Here is a 16,941-nt window from a genome sequence, read left to right as displayed (position 1 = left end):
AATCGTCTGCTGTCAAAATTGTAAACATCTAAAAATCTTCACATATAAATTATACCATACAAAATAGGTCGCTTCAGACATTTTTATTAAAGGTTAAAAGTTATTGAAATTACTTACGTTACATGTTTATAGTGAATTCAAAATCCCACAGCTAAAAATCTATTTTGTCGATCCAAAAAAAGTGTATAATTCCAATGGAATTTGGTCTTTTACAAAAGCGATTTCAAAAACAAAATTCAGTCAGTTCATGCCAACCATTAGCAGTAACGCGCATTCAACGGCATTGTAGTATGACGTACACAACACATAGCCACTGCTATCCAATCTTTAAACGACTCGGGTTTTGAAACTAGGCATATCATGTACATGTCGGTACACAGGAACGAAGCTTCAATTCGAAGCTACAACAGAGAATGTTCCACTTTCCAATAACGAAACATCATCATGGCACTGTCAAATGTCACGAATACTGGTGCCGCACCACTTGAAGTCACACATGCCAAAACCATCTTGTGTTGCCACTTCCACAATTACAAGGCCAGTAAACACAGAAACTCGCGAAATACCTGTTTCATCCATTTCCGGAAACATTGAAACCACTTTCTCCATGTCAAATCTATCAACGCATGGAATTTTCACGCACTCAAACATTTTATAACTATAATTTCAACGTCGTAATTGGTAAATCTGGACAATAATAAAAAAATATTAAATATTCATACACCAACCGCTTCACATATAAATTATACCATACAAAATAGATCGCTTCAGACATTTTTATTACAGGTTAAAAGTTATTAAAATTACTTACGTTATATGTTTCTAGTGAATTCAAAATGTTTCTAGTTGGTATTGATATTTAATGCAAAAAATTAATATGAATTGTATTAATGATTGTAACATTGTCATTCTCTCATTCGGCTATTGACGGAAAAAGCCGAAACCACCATAGGGATTCCGCTAATGTTGAGTATGAATTTCGTGTTAATAAAATAGTAAATAGTTGGAAAATAGAGTTAACATTTTATTTTAAAGAGGTTTACATTAATGACATGGTTATGTGTTTGGAATTATAAGAATTGAACGTGAATATGTTTTGAGTTTCATGCTAGTATGAAACGCAAAATCGCTTTACACAATTCATACAGTTCAATTCTTAAATGAACGAAAAAACAGTAAGCACTTCTGGACCAATCAGATTACCGTAAAGTGTATAGACGCATTTGTCCAGACGTGGGGCGGGACGTAGCTCAGTAGTACAGCGATCGCTCGATGCGCGGTCGGTGTGGGCCCATTGGGCTATTTCTCATCACAGCAAGGGCACCACGACTGGTATGTCAAAGGCCGTGGCATGGTGCATATAAAATATCCCTTGTTGCTAATCGGAAGGAGTAGCCCATGAAGTGGCGACAGCGGGTTTCCTCTCTCAATATTTGTGTGGTCCTTAACCATATGTCTGACGCCATATAACCATAATTAAAATGTGTTGAGAGCGTCCTTAAATAAAACATTTCTTTCTTTGTCCAGACGTAGCAACGGTAGCTTGTTAATTACTCGATGAACGTAAGAAAATTACGTTGTCAGGGAACGTCATATCTGATGACGTCATTTTTTATGGGTAAGTTGTCTTATTGGGCGTTATTCATTGTTTATGGACCAAAAATAATTCAATATAGAGTATGAAAATTTAGTGTTATTGTTTGCAGGTATGATTTAAATTTAATTATAAGTATTGTCCGTTATTTCGTTTACATTCATCTGAGTATGAAAACAAAAATCATCTGCAAACGTATGTTACAACGGCTGCACGATTCAGTTTGCGGATGATTTTTTTTTTCATACTCAGACGTTCCACAAAAGAACCATAGCTAAGATTAATTGTAGTATGTTACGATGTGTATGACGACTGGCACGTGTAACCATTACAACCTTTCCACAAAGAAACCGTAAGTGTCCCTCTATCGACTACAATCTTCTTTACGATATAGTTAAATAATGCATTGGTTAACGACTATTCGGAACGTCTCAAATGTATTCTGTGGTATTGGGCATCCACGAAGTAACTTTTCCAGTTTATTACTTCCTATCGATCCAACCTTTCATTTCAATTTCAATTTATTTTCCTGCTTATACAATATTAGATTCTAGTTATCAAATGTCACCAATCACATGTTATTTAAATTAATAAGTAAACCAATAGCTATTATTGTATTCTGGTTTTCAAATGTCGCCAATCACATGCTATTTTAATAAATAAATAAACCAACAGCTAGTATTAGATTCCAGTTCTCAAATGTCACAACCACATGTTATTTTAATTAATAAGTAAACCAATAGCTATTATTCTATTATGGTTTTCAAATGTCACCAATCACATGTTATTTCAGTTCACAGATAAACCACAGCAGATTTCCACACGGGCTGTCCTTCCAGGTCATGTTTGAAATGTTGTCCAGAACCACACATCTTCCGTCCCCTGGTTCTTGTGGGTGTCCTGTTTGCCATCGAGCAGTAAACTCTATCGGTGTGCCATCCTCCCAGGTATACCTGGCGTCATCACTCGACCACCGCCCTCCTATGTAGTAACTGTGACTCATGAGAACTGTAAAAAAAAAAAAAAAAAAAAAAAAAAAAAAAATCAAATAGAAATAATTGAAATATTAGATATTTGACAAACTTAAAGGGACATTCCTGAGTTTGCTGCACTTTTAAAGATGTTGTCGACTAACAAAGACCTTTTTAACGATTGTAATTACATATCAAATATATTTTTCTGCATAAAATATTAATGGATGTTTATTAAACGTGTTTCTCATCGTTCTAATATTTGTATAAGGTTAAATTTTATTTTATTTCGTGAAATATGTTTATTTTCATACGTACGAAATTATTTGAACACAAAATCCAGTTTGGGCTTCTTACAAATATTAAGACAACCAGAAACACATTGAATATACAGACACTGGTATTCTAAACAAGAAAATATATTTAATATATAAGTTTAATAATAGAAATATCTTATTAGTCGGAAACATCTTACAATGCAGCAAACTAAGGGATGCATATTTAAAGTAATTGGTTGCTTTCCCTCTGTGGAACAGGACATAATATTTTTTCTCTTAGATCACCATACGGCCAAATATTGAGGTGGCGTCCTTTGCCGCTAAAAAAGTTGGTCTGACCCACGGCACTGACAACAGCCGCCTGTAGTAGGGGTGCATAGTAGGAAGTTATAAGTGCTTCTTAGCAATGACACAATTAACTACTGAACACTCCCCGAAGTAGTCAGACTAAGGCCACAGCTAAACGCTGATGAGGAATGGCAGATGTTTGGCACAGATAGCCACAAGAGACAATCACCTGTCGTGGTTGGAGAGACAAGGGCTTAGATGGGGAGGTGGACAGCGAAAGAAGTTGAAAGATAGGAGTTGCTAGATCAGGAACGAAATCAGATGGAATTTAAAGGAGAGAAAGGGAAGGGGCCAGTGGGATAAAAAAAAACAGTGGCGTAGGCAGGATTTTGTATTGGGGTGGGTGGTTGGGGGTTGGGGGTGCACCTGGCAGCCAAGTAAACAATGATATCGAGTACGACACTGATCAAACCTACATTTCCTGGGGTTGGGTGGGTGGGGCATAGTCTCCCCTCCCCCGGCTACGCCACTGATAAAAAGCAATAATACATCAATGGGTTTACTTATTTGATAAAATCAGTTTAAAGACAGCAGTGTACTCAAGACATGTTTCTAAAACAGCGTTAATCAGTCGAGCGGTGCAAAGACATGTTCAACAAGTACACAACAATATAGCTAGACATACAACTTTACTAAAATCTTAACCTGGATTAAAACCTAGAACTAGAGTAGTTACTCCAAGAGCAAGATATAAAACCGGAACCAGAATAGAAAAATAAATATCTACACATCGAACTAAAGTAGATAAACCTAGACTAAGAACCATACGTAACACTAGGTTATATTACCCACTATCTAGATGTAAACTTTGTCCAGGATGCATGTAGATAATGACCCAGATCCAAGGCCTAGCACCCAGACCAAGATGAAAATTTAAACCTATACATGGAATATCTAGACCAAGATGAAAATCTAAACCTATGCATGGTGCAGCTCGACCAAGATCAAAATCTAAACCTATACATGGTGCAGGTAGACCAATATCAAAATCTAAACCTATACATGGAATAGCTAGACCAAGATCAAAATCTAAACCTATACATGGAATAGCTAGACCAAGATCAAAATCTAAACCTATACATGGAATATCTAGACCAAGATCAAAATCTAAACCTATGCATGGTGCAGCTAGACCAAGATCAAAATCTAAACCTATACACAGAGCAGCTAGACCAAGATCAAAATCTAAACCTATACACGGAGCAGCTAGACCAAGATCAAAATCTAAACCTATACACAGAGTAGCTAGATCAAGATCAAAATCTAAACCTATACATTGTGCAGCTAGACCAAAATAAAAATCTAAACCTATACACGGAGCACCTAGACCAAGATCAAAATCTAAACCTATACATTGTGTAGCTAGACCAAGACCAAAATCTAAACCTATACACGGAGTAGCTAGACCAAGATCAAAATCTAAACCTATACACGGAGTAGCTAGACCAAGATCAAATTCTAAACCTATACACGGAGTAGCTAGACCAAGATCAAATTTTAAACCTATACATTGTGCAGCTAGACCAAGTTGAAAATCTAAACCGATACACAGAGTAACCAGACCAAGATCAAAATCTAAACCTATACACGGAGTAGCTAGACCAAGATCAAATTTTAAACCTATACATTGTGCAGCTAGACCAAGATGAAAATCTAAACCGATACACAGAGTAGCCAGACCAAGATCAAAATCTAAACCTATACATGGTGCAGCTAGAGGAGATGAAAATCTAAACCTATACATTGTGTAGCTAGACCAAGATCAAATTCTAAACCTATACACGGAGTAGCTAGACCAAAATCAAAATCTCTATACATGGTGCAGCTAGACCAAGATGAAAATGTAAACCTATATATGGAATAGCTAGACCAAGACCAGAATCTAAACCTATATATGGACTAGCTAGACTAAGATCAAAATCTAAACCTATACATGGAATAGCTAGACCAAAATCAAAATCTAAACCTATACATGGTGCAGATAGACCAAGATCAAAATGTAAACTTATACATGGAATAGCTAGACCAAGATCAAAATCTAAACCTATACATGAAATAGCTAGACCAAACTCAAAATCTAAACCTATACATGGTGCATATAGACCAAGATCAAAATGTAAACTTATACATGGAATAGCTAGACCAAGATCGAAATCTAAACCTATACATAGAGTAACTAGACCAATATCAAAATCTAAACCTATATATGGAATAGCTAGACCAAGATCAAAATCTAAACCAATATACGGAATAGCTAGACCAAGATCAAAATCTAAACCTATACATGGAATAGCTAGACCAAGATTAAAATCTAAACCTATATATGGAATAGCTAGACCAAGATCAAAATCTAAACCTATATATGGAATAGCTAGACTATGATCAAAATCTAAACCTATATATGGAATAGCTAGACAAAGCAGACAGACTAATTTAAAGATACATACGGGCCTTTTAGAATGTAGCTGTTTGTGTTTATTTCCGTGTTTATATTCAATGTTCAAGCACGCTGTTCTGGGCTCACGCCCCAGCTATCTTGGCTGTCTGTCCAGGAATGAGGGTTAGTGGTTATACATAGTATGTTAGTGGTTAGTGAGAAAGAAGTCGGCGTAGTGGCCTTACACTTGTCCACTGCGTTGTTAAACAGATCTAAACCTACACAAAACTCTGTATCTTGACCCAAAGGAACTAAACTTGGATAACAAAATTTATTTTGTTCAACCAGAGCACATTCATTTACTAATCATCGGCTATGGATGTCAAATATTTGGTAACTCTAATATATATATATATATATATATATATATATATATATATATATATATATATATATATATATATATATATATATATATATGTTACAGGAAATATGTATTATCAGAAAATATGTACAATTCCTGAAAATTCCAGGAAATATGTGTAATGTCTGATTCACTCAGGAAATATGTTTAATTCCTAAAATTTCCAGTAATTATACATATTTCCTGAAATCTGATGGTGAAAATTATACATATTTCCTGAAATCGTTCTGATGAGAAAACCAATAGTATTTAAAGAATAGTTGGTATCATGTCTGGCATGAAATAACAACAGCAATATGTTTCTAAATTGAAATACATTTTTATTGAAACATCATTTTAAAACGGAAACATAGCACATTATTTCAACATAATACATATTGGAATGTCTAGAGTCTTTGTTTAGTGTTCACATTAAGGTAGGAGTGAATTGCACTTAGGCGAGTTTATTTGCACACGGCAGTGTTGAGTGACACCTAGAGTTGCACTGCATCTTGGCCTTGAAACACCGGCAACGATTAGTTTGACAACGCTTGCAACCAGCACAGTTGCACTTGGTAAAACCCTGCCCACCACAGTTAGATTCAAGTTGAACAGCTTGGCGGAGAGAAACGGTATTCTCTGTGTTGAAATCATCTGCAGAATACAACTTGGTAGCACACACATCAATTTGGTTTCGTGAATATGTACCACTGAGAGTGCCACCTTTTACAGCAATACTGTACATGTCATTGTCACTGCATTCAGTTACAACACCAATGATATTCCGTGGATCAGTTCTACCTCTGTCAACATGGGGGATAGATATAGTCACATTGTCGCCGACTTGTACGGGTGCAAAGATACGCTTACTTCTTTTCACCATGCGTTCAGCTTGCATAGTTTGGGCTTCATTAGCTCTCTTTCGCTGTATCTGAATTGCTTCTTGGCGAGAGGAAACACGTTCTACTTGAGCATTCACAGTAACTTCATCAGATGTAGTTCGAGAGTTGGGAAGAGTTGCTGGGTCAGATATAGAGTAGTCAGTTGCAGTGGTCACGTGATCAACATCTTCACCAGGAACTGGCATTGCAATGGCTGCAAGTAGATCATCTTCTGACTGCAATTGATGGAGAATTTCAGGAGGGAGGCTAGATGATGACAGTCCATCCAGTTTTATTGTTATCTCCTAACCAACAAATAAACATGTTCTTAATGTCACAGTTTGCTCTTTCTACGGACCCTTGACTCTGTGGATGCCTAAGTTTCCCATGGACCATTACCAACTCTGGCCACAATACTTTCAGTTCAGTGATTACATGTGCAGTAAATTCTGAACCATTGTCACTTTGCAGCACGCAAGGAGCATCAAGTAGGAGACATATGCCTAGCAATTGAAATGCAACTTCAGCGGCACGTTTCGATGTCAAGGGGCGCAAAACACAGAACTTCGTGAGGTGATCTTGATTGACCATGATCCATTTAAACTGTCCTTGGCTCATTGACTGCATGTCGATTAGATCGACCTGGGCTCTGGAGTTGAAGTCTTTGGACAGACAGACAGAACACTCTTTTTACGTGCCCCTATCCACTAGGGTTCAGGCACGCCCACCCCAGTGACCGACTCCGGGGCAGGAGGGGGGGGGGGTTGGGATGTGGGGGAGCAAAATGCAGGGGATAATTTTTAATAGTGTGGTATGACCACTTAAAAAAGAATCAAAAGAATAAAACAATTTGGGGTCTACCATTACCTTATATTTATATTATATATTTAAATGTGGTAGCACCATATATAAAAATCCTATATCATTCTATTCTTTTATTATATAATTAGTAGGTGCAACAAATAGAAAAATGTTTTATCGGGCAGTTCAAAAGAAATCTATTATATAATTATTTAATTATTATAAAATTTATATATATATTTTATTTTTAATTTAAAATTAGCCCTGGAGGATAAAAGATTCGCAAAGGGGGGAACACAGCGCCACTGGCCAGTCCGGCGCTCCAACAGGCGGGAGGCCCATTCCGGTCAGTCCGGATTTCCACGGGGGGGCATTCCGGGGGGGGGGGGGGGGAGGCCTCCTAACAGGCATCCCTATCGGTCAGAACCGCCAACGCCCTAACGCACCCAAATAAGCACCCTACCACGGCGTCCCCCCCCCCCCCCCCCCCCCCCCCCCCCCCCCCAGGTTATCCATACAACACGGGTGGGCCATAGTTAGATGGGATGAATGATATGAAATGAGGAAAAATGAGGAAAAAGCCCGCGAGCCGCCGTCCGGTGTGGTGGTGAAACGTATATAGTGTGGTTGTTGATGTTAAGTAACACGTAGAGGTTGATCCATTCCATGGGGTGAGGTGTCCTCGCTGTTCTCCCCAAGCATTCGTGAGCTCTACACCCGAAGGGGTGCGTCACCTAAACGGATGACCGATGTCATTGTTATATAATCCTCGGTGTCACCCAAGAAACCACTCATTCGTTAAGTGGGTGGCACCGAGTACCGGTCAGGTTTTTTTGTTTGTATATATACAATATTGACCGATCAAATTAATACCGTTTAAAACCTGTTTGATTAAAAGAAAAATGGAGCATGTAATTTAAAATAATACTAAGTTAAAATGCTAAGAGGAAGGTTTAACAACTAATTAATGCATTTAGTATAACAATTAATTAAAAGTATAATCAATATACCATAGAAGGTTAAAAGCTAAAACACATTCACACCCAGCCATATATTCCGCCTGTGGCGGGCGGCAAAGACACTGCCAGGTGTATGCGCCGCCAAACCACGGCGAAAAACAAACATTCACGCAACCACTCTCACACTAGGTTTAGATTATAGTTTTGGCCGGCTAACAGCACGGACCAAATAGAAGACATTTATTAGGGGATCGAGTTCTGATTGGTCAGAACCCGACCCCAGTAAGCCAATAGCCCCGACACCCATTAGCTATTCATTTAAGTAAAGATAACGGTAAAGAATACACACTCACGTTATTGTACAAGATGAAGCAGGACCTTTGTTCGTGCTCTCTGGAGTTATCCCCCCACCTGGGGGGACTCATTACAAGTTACGGAGTTTTACTGGAGTACCGCGTCGCGTACACCGGGTCACGGGCAACCGTGACTTTGGTGTACGGCGACGCGCAACCACAGAAGAAGAGGAGAACAAGATGGAGGAAGAGGAGAAACCCGCCAGGAGCAGTTCGGGGGGGGGGGGGGGCAAACCCGGTAGCTCAACTACCGGCAGCGGTTCCTTCTGCGTCGCCGCGCCCTGCAGTTTCACCCAAGAAGAGGAAGGAAGAGACCGTGGTCCCGACCTGCCCAACTTCTACTTCAGAGACGGCCCAAGCGAAGGAGTCTGGCACGACAATCTGCGAAACTCCGACCCGGCGGCCCACTTCATCTTGGGCTACTCTTGCGTCCAGTGGTATGTCGCCAACTCTACCGGTGACACCAACTGAGACGCAGGACTGTCAAGGTGCCGTTGGGAAGCGGAAGGCGGAAGCGTCGATTGCGGTCACTACCACCAGGACACCGCCTAAACAACCACAGCCACCACCCGAAGGTGCAGAGTCCGGAGACACCATGGACCCCTGGACTCTGCACGGGAAGCTGAATCGACGCTACCTCAACTGCTTCATCGCTAACATCTCTGACACCAAAAAGCTCCTCACGGTTCCAAGATGTAGGAACTTTGAGGACATGCCCGACGGACAGGGGGAGTACGAGCTGCACCCAGTGACGTTCAAGGACGGGAAAAAAGCTGTGTGTGTAACACACCATCTGGACAACCGCTACAGCCAGGCTCTACTGTTTGCAGAAATGGACAACATTTCAATCCATCGCCTGATGAAGAAGGTGTTCAGCGAACAGTATCCTGCTATTACCAGACTGCTAGCGAAGCCAGATATCCACCAGCTGATCCCCAACTTGGATACGAGGGTGTGGCTCTCCTCCCCCTAGTCAACCTTATCTAGGACAGGTAACCTCCGTTTTTGGGCTTAGTTGGACTTTAAAACTTGCGGCCGTGACTCTAAATTCTTATGTTTATTTTTTTATAAATAGTCCAACGCACTTTACTTTGGCGCCCGTTCAATTGCTCAAATCACCTTAAAAACTTTCAGGCCGAGCAGTCTAAACTACTTTTGGGTTTAATTGTAAAGTCCGGACATGGCTGGATGCAGGTAGTCTCATTATACTTAGGTAGAAGACAGGTTTCACCAAGGAATCGAAATTCAGCCAATCACAGCACGGCCTCACTTGGTGTCTGCTATTTGGTCCGCGCTTTCGCTGGACTCTACTAACTGGCTATTTTCCAAATTCTGCCCACTTCAAACTCAATCCCCCCCCCCCCCCCCTGCCCCGGAGTTAGTCACTGGCGAAGTCAGAGATTAAATCCGAGGTGGGCGTGCCTGAACCTCTGTGGATATAGGCACGTAAAAACTAGTGTCACGTCACGTAAAGAATAGACGTACTAGCAGAGGCCAGCAGGAAAAGAAGGAAAGTGGAGAGAAAAATTCCATATAACTTAAGAAAAAAGAGATAATAAGCGATGCCGCGCAAGTCGGTGTCCCAAGGCAGCACACGGCAAGACCCGGCTCTCCGGATATCACCGAATGGCACCTCGGAAACACTCATGAGCGGCAGTCGTCAATTAAGACAGAAGAAAGAATACACAGTGTGTGCTTAGGAGTGGAGCGGATCGATAGTCAAGACTCAGTATGAAGAGGCGCGTTGCGATTGGCTGAATCTCAATCCCTAGTCGGAGCCGTTTGAGATAAAAAAAAAAAGCCAGTGTTAAAGGAACAACAGGCGGATAATAAGCAGCAGCGATTGGCTGGATTTCGATTCCTTCTCTGGAAAAAAAAGAAAGAGAGGAATGTGGATGTTACAGCTCTTCAGTCAATACGCCAACAAGTGAATGAGAGAATAATGTGTATAGGCTGGTCTGCGTTTCTAAAATGGATTAAAAAGGAAAGAAAGTTTATCAATATAATTAATTTTAAAAATGAACATTTATTAATAAGGAAGAGTTAAAGAATAGTATAAAATTGGTTTTTCGGTTTGTCCACGGGAGGGTAAGGCCAGCGCCGTTACCACCCTGGACAACGTTTGCCACCAGCCATCTGTCCGCCGTTGTAAGGTGAGTGTTAAAAATTAGCAGGCTCCTGTTTGAGTATAACAATAGAGTCCTCGGACCGTACTTAGCATTTAATTAATTTTAATTTTATGTGCCAGCTACTTATTATATAGTAATTTTAGTATCATTTACAAAAGTTAGAATAGCCCGTTCCACCTCCTGTTTGAGGGCGGGGGGCGGGTTAAATATTTTAACAGGATTAAATTTAATATTTAGATTATCCATTATTTTTTTAAGAATATTTCTTTCGTTGGTATATTTATTACAATAAAAGAGAAAATGTCTTACGTTATCTAGCTTTTTACAAGTAACGCAGAGTGCTGTGTTACTTTTTTAAATTTTAAATTGAGTATCGTTCAGACCAAAAACAACACCAAGGCGCAGGTTAGTGATAATGTTTTCAGTTTTAACATTAGAGTAAGTGGGTCTTTTCGAATTAACTTTGGGTTTGATTAGATAATGCCATAGTCTAGTTTTATTGTTCCATTCGGTTTGCCAGAATTTAAGAAAAATTTTATGAGCTATGGCCATGATTTCGTAAAAGTTAATATTAATATTAATTTCAATTTTGTCCATTAATAAAGCTTTTTTAGCTAATAAATCAGCGTTTTCGTTGCCAGAGATGCCGACATGTGCCGGGACCCATTCCAAAATTATAAATAACCCTTTACTATTGTTAAAATTAATCATATTTATAATTTGTTTGATTAGGTAAGAACTCTTGAATTTAAGATTCTGGAGAGCTTGTAGTGAGCTCAGGGAATCAGATAGTATAAGGAATTTTTGAGGAACCGTATAATTAGTAGCATTAGTAAGAATCCACTTTAGTGCAGAGTAAATGGCCAACAGTTCTGTAGTAAATACCGAAACGTGGTCAGTCACTCTGGCATAGTGGGAGCTAGAGATGTTAGGCAAGCTAGGCTTGACACAGAAGGCCATGCCTGCTTTACCAGAAAGTGGGTCCTTGGAGCCATCTGTGTATATATGAGTATAGTCAGGGTAATAGTCATTTAAAGCTGCTCTAAATATTATATTTTTAAATGGTTCAAATTCTGTTTTTAAAATTTCCTTTCTTAAGAGCAAGGGAATATTCGGCGGTTTAATTAGCCAGGGTGGCACCAAGGGGGGAGAGTATTTTTCCAGATTATAATCCAAGAGTTCTAAATTATTTGCCATTCTGTTGTTATAGTTAACTGCAAAATTAATATTGATATGTAGATAATCATCATTATTCGGTTTCATAGTTGCTACAGGATTTAATGGTACTAAGTGTTTAGCTTTAAACCAATGTTTAAGACAAAGCTGGGTGCGCCTAACACTGAGAGGAAGAATATTCAGCTCCACACGCAGACTCGTTTGGTGTGCCTAGGGAAGTCTTGGTTAAAATTCTAAGCCCTTTGTTATATATTGATTCTAGCTTATTCAATTGGGTAGGTGATGCACAGCAGAAGGCTTGGGCACCATACTGTAACCTGGAGACGATAAAAGCTTCAAAAATCATTAAAAGTGTATGTCTGTCAGCCCCCCAGTTGGTTGCAGATATAACTCTAAGTAAATTAATATACTTATTACAATTTTTAACTACTTCTTTTATATGTTCGTTGAAGGATAATGCTGCGTCAAAAATGCCTCCCAAAAATTTAACTGACAGTATTTGAGCTATGGGGTGGTTATCTAATGTTAGGTTGAGTTTATACCGTCTCTTAAACTGATTATTAGTAAAAAGGATAGCAGAGGTTTTAGATCTTGATATGGTAACACCCCAGGTTTCAGCCCAATTTTGTAATTTATCTATATCTTTTTGAATATCTATTTTAATCTTTTCTATACACTTTCCAGATCGCCAAAAAGCTGTGTCATCAGCAAATAAACCAATACTAAGCTTGGTGTCCTTACTAGACGAGCTAGTTAGGGCAGTAGCTAAATCGTTAATAAAAATACTGAAAAGTGTTGGGGCTATTACGGATCCCTGGGGTATGCCATTCTCAAGGTTAAAAGTATCAGAGAATGTTTCAGTAACATTAACAGTAAAAGATCTATTGTTAATAAACCGTTCAATAAATGCAAACAAAGGCCCTCTGATGCCCATGTTATACACCTTAATTAATAGCCCGTGTCGCCAAACCATATCATAGGCCTTTTCCAGATCAACAAATATTCCGACCACTTTGTCACCATGACTAAAAGCATTTGCAATTTCAGATTGTATTCGAAAAAGGTGGTCGGAAGTAGAGTGGTTTTTTCTAAAGCCACTCTGGTATATGGTCAAAAGGTGGTTATTTTCTAAATAATAGCTGAGTCTGGAATTAACCATGGCCTCCATGGTTTTGCAGACACTGGATGTTAGAGAGATGGGACGGTAATTAGATGGGTTAGTTAAATCTTTCCCTTTCTTAGGGAGGCTAACAACCTCAGCATGCTTCCATGCAAGGGGGAGGTAACCCTGTTTCCAGACTGTATTATAGAGTTCCAGGAAAAGTCTGAGGGTAGCTTCAGGCATGTTTTGGAAAAAAAGATAGTTAAATTTGTCCGGACCGGGAGCGGTACCCTTCCTGTGAGCAAAAGCCTCAGTCATTTCCTGGAGGGTAAATGGAACGTTATAATCTGTAATATATTTAGAAAATTTTGCATCCAGGGGGATTTTATGTTTTTTTTCTATAGTTTCTTTTTTATTAGAGAATTTTAGTGGGAAGTTACCATTACTTGAATTATTTTGGAAGGTTTGTCCAAATATTGTAGCTTTTTGTTGATTAGTAGTGTAGAGTTTATTAGATTTTAGTAAAGACGATTTAAGAGGGGGTTTTCCCTGGATGCGTTTTATTTTTGCCCATACTTCTGTAACCTTAGATCGGGTATTTAATGATGAGCAAAATTTATTCCATGAATCTTTTTTTAAGTTTAAACAGTTCTTGTGTAAATTTAAATTTGCTTTCTTTAAATTTACCTAAATTATCCAGAGTTTTATTTTTCTGGTAATTTTTTCCGCATTTTGTTTCTGTGTTTAATACTATTAGCCAGATTATCGTTCCACCAAGGTACTGAGTTATATCTAGCTTTAACATTTGATATTGGAATAGTATTGTTTGCTATTGTTATGATATTATCAATCAAATTCTTATTAAAAATATCTATATTATTATTTCTAATATTATCCGGCCTAAGATTCAAGCACATTTGATAGAAACCTGGCCAGTCTGCTTTATTAAAATTCCATTTTTCTTTAGCTTTAGGTGTTTCCCTCCATGACCCATTTAGATTGTAATGTGTAATTATAGGGAGGTGGTCGCTATTGAAATCATTAATGACCTGCCACTCACATTTAGACGCCATCCCCTCTGAGACCATAGTGAGGTCTAGCCAGGTCCAGGTACGGTAGGAGTCAGAAAAAAAGGTGGGAGACCCATCATTTAAACAGACAGTTTTAACAGTTTCCATAAAGTGTTCGATAATGAGCCCTTGTTTATCATTAGTGGTAGATCCCCATAAAGAATTACGGCAATTAAAATCTCCTAAAATAATTATCTTATTAATTTGTGTTTTAGAGATAGATTCCAAGTAGTTATTAATAGTAAGTTTATGTTGATGACTGCCTGGGTGGACATAAAAATTATAAATACCTACATTCTCGACTCCGCCATACACTGTAGTGCCCAAGTCCTCAATATTGTTATTGGTCTCCTTGAGTGGGATGCGGGAGTAAGACAGGCCATTCCTGACAAAGGTAGCTATACCTCCTCTAGTAGAAAAATTATTGTTATAAAAAAACCCAAAGTACCCTGGGATATTAAAATTAATAAAATATTTTTTATTTTTAACTTTATCTTGATTACCATTATTTAGCCAGGTTTCTTGTATGCAAATAACGTCTATGGCCGGTTTAGCGTCTAAAATATATTTTTTTAATTCGTCTCCATGGTTCAGTGATTTAATACCTTTAGCATTCCACTGGAGAATGGCCAAACCTTTAAATTTATCTATTTTAATTTTAGTTTGTTTATTAGCACTATTGTTGTTATTGTTATTATTATAACTATTATTTACACTATTGTTATTGTTACTGTTATTATTAAGTTTGGTTAAATAATTAGGTGTGACTTTATTTCTCTTGTCTCACATAATTAATTTGAGGCAATACTGTTTAGTACTCCATTAAATCAATTAATCTAGTCTACATTGTGATGACTGGGTGTGGAGACAAGAGTTGGTTTGGCCATTCTCGGTGCGTACCAGTTAAAACCATTTGTTAGAACTTTGGGATCTTTAATAGTAATTCCGAGGTGGTGTAAAAAGGCTGAACAGGCTCAGTGTGTGGCTATTTTAATAGTTTCCTCATCTAGGTTTCCCTTAATAGGAGCCCCCAGGGAGCCGTCCAGAAACAGCCCAGTTAGAACTCGCAGAAGCTGTTCTGCTGTTATGGGTTGATCTGGACCGTTGTTTCTGTTCCTCATTAAAGGAGGGGGCTTTGGGTAGGCGTTCCCAGCATTAAAATTATTTGTTCTAAGAAGGGGGGGGGGGGGGGGCGGCTGCCGGTGTGTGTCTTTGACGCATGACTGGGTTATAAGCCCCCCTTGGTGGGTGGACGGACTCCTCTCTGGGCTTAGAGTTAAGTACCCGTATGGCTTCCTGATGGTGGTGGCACTCCTGACTATGTGTATAGTGCTGACCCTTGCAGTTAGCGCATTTTAGTGTGTTATTACATGGGTTGTCCGTCCCCCGGAAGTCTTTGGAGATTATCGGCTTGACGACTATTCCTTTTGAAGTCGGTCTCTTTCTCATGTCAGGATTTGTCGCTGCTAATCCTTAGGTATGTTTGAAGTAATTAACTAGCCACTGCTAATCCTTAGGTATGTTTGAAGTAATTAAGAAGCCTTCTCCCACAAGATGAAGAAGTATTTTCTTTTCTTTCTTTAACAAATTGATACTATATAATTTTCACCATCAGATTTCAGGAAATATGTATAATTACTGGAAATTTCAGAAATTACACATATTTCCTGAGTGAATCAGACATTACACATATTTCCTGAAATTTTCAGGAATTATACATATTTCCTGATAATACATATTCCCTGTAACACACACACACACACACACGCACACACACACACACACACACACACACACACACATATATATATATATATATATATATATATATATATATATATATATATATTTATTTATTTATTACATACCCATTAATGAATGAATGAATGAATGTTTAACGACACCGCAGCACGAAAAATACATCGGCCACCCGGTGTCAAACCATGGTAATGGAAACAAAATAAGGTGATGATCAACATCAACAGAAAAATGCAAGATATAAATAAAAACAGTGTAAAGAACTGTGCAAAAATACAAATACAAATATCACAGATAGATACTGACTTTTACTCTAAACTTCAATTTGTGCTGTATTGGCCATTCTCAAAGAGAATGTTACACCCCTGCACCACGGTGAGGTTACAGCAGGCGCAGGGGTACATACCCATTAAATCTTACTATATAAATACAGCTCTGAATACAAGAATTGAATACAACTTTCCGTATTCAACTCAACTGCCGGAACTATACCGTATTCAACGCTACTATTTATAGCACATGGTTACCGGGAATGCCCTTCGCGATATGTAAACAAAGTTTGTGCTTGGTTTGTTTAAAATTTTATTTTGTGGAAAATTTGAACTGAAAACAGACGAAAACGGTGACAAATATTTACAATTTAATGAGCGCGATACCAAAACTTGAGACGGGAACATTACTAACCAACGAGCTTTTAATCCACGATAGTTAAGGTCGACGACAATCACTTTTTGGACCCTT

At 38.5% G+C, this 16,941-nt stretch overlaps 1 protein-coding gene across 1 annotated transcript in view; it reads right to left on the bottom strand.

Moving 5' to 3' along the window:
* Positions 1-1,485: 1,485 nt before the first annotated feature.
* Positions 1,486-16,941, bottom strand: part of LOC121373180 — a 42,156-nt gene continuing 26,700 nt past the window's right edge. Inside the window, exon 9 of the mRNA XM_041499637.1 lies at positions 1,486-2,602. Coding sequence (XP_041355571.1) covers positions 2,379-2,602 — 224 coding nt within the window. The 3' untranslated portion in view covers positions 1,486-2,378. The remainder of the gene's footprint in view (positions 2,603-16,941) is intronic.

The sequence above is a fragment of the Gigantopelta aegis genome, chromosome 5, assembly GCF_016097555.1.
Source record: "Gigantopelta aegis isolate Gae_Host chromosome 5, Gae_host_genome, whole genome shotgun sequence".
Classification (NCBI taxonomy): domain Eukaryota; kingdom Metazoa; phylum Mollusca; class Gastropoda; order Neomphalida; family Peltospiridae; genus Gigantopelta; species Gigantopelta aegis.
Note: the sequence above shows the minus strand (reverse complement) of the source record. Positions and strands in the feature narration are given on the sequence as shown.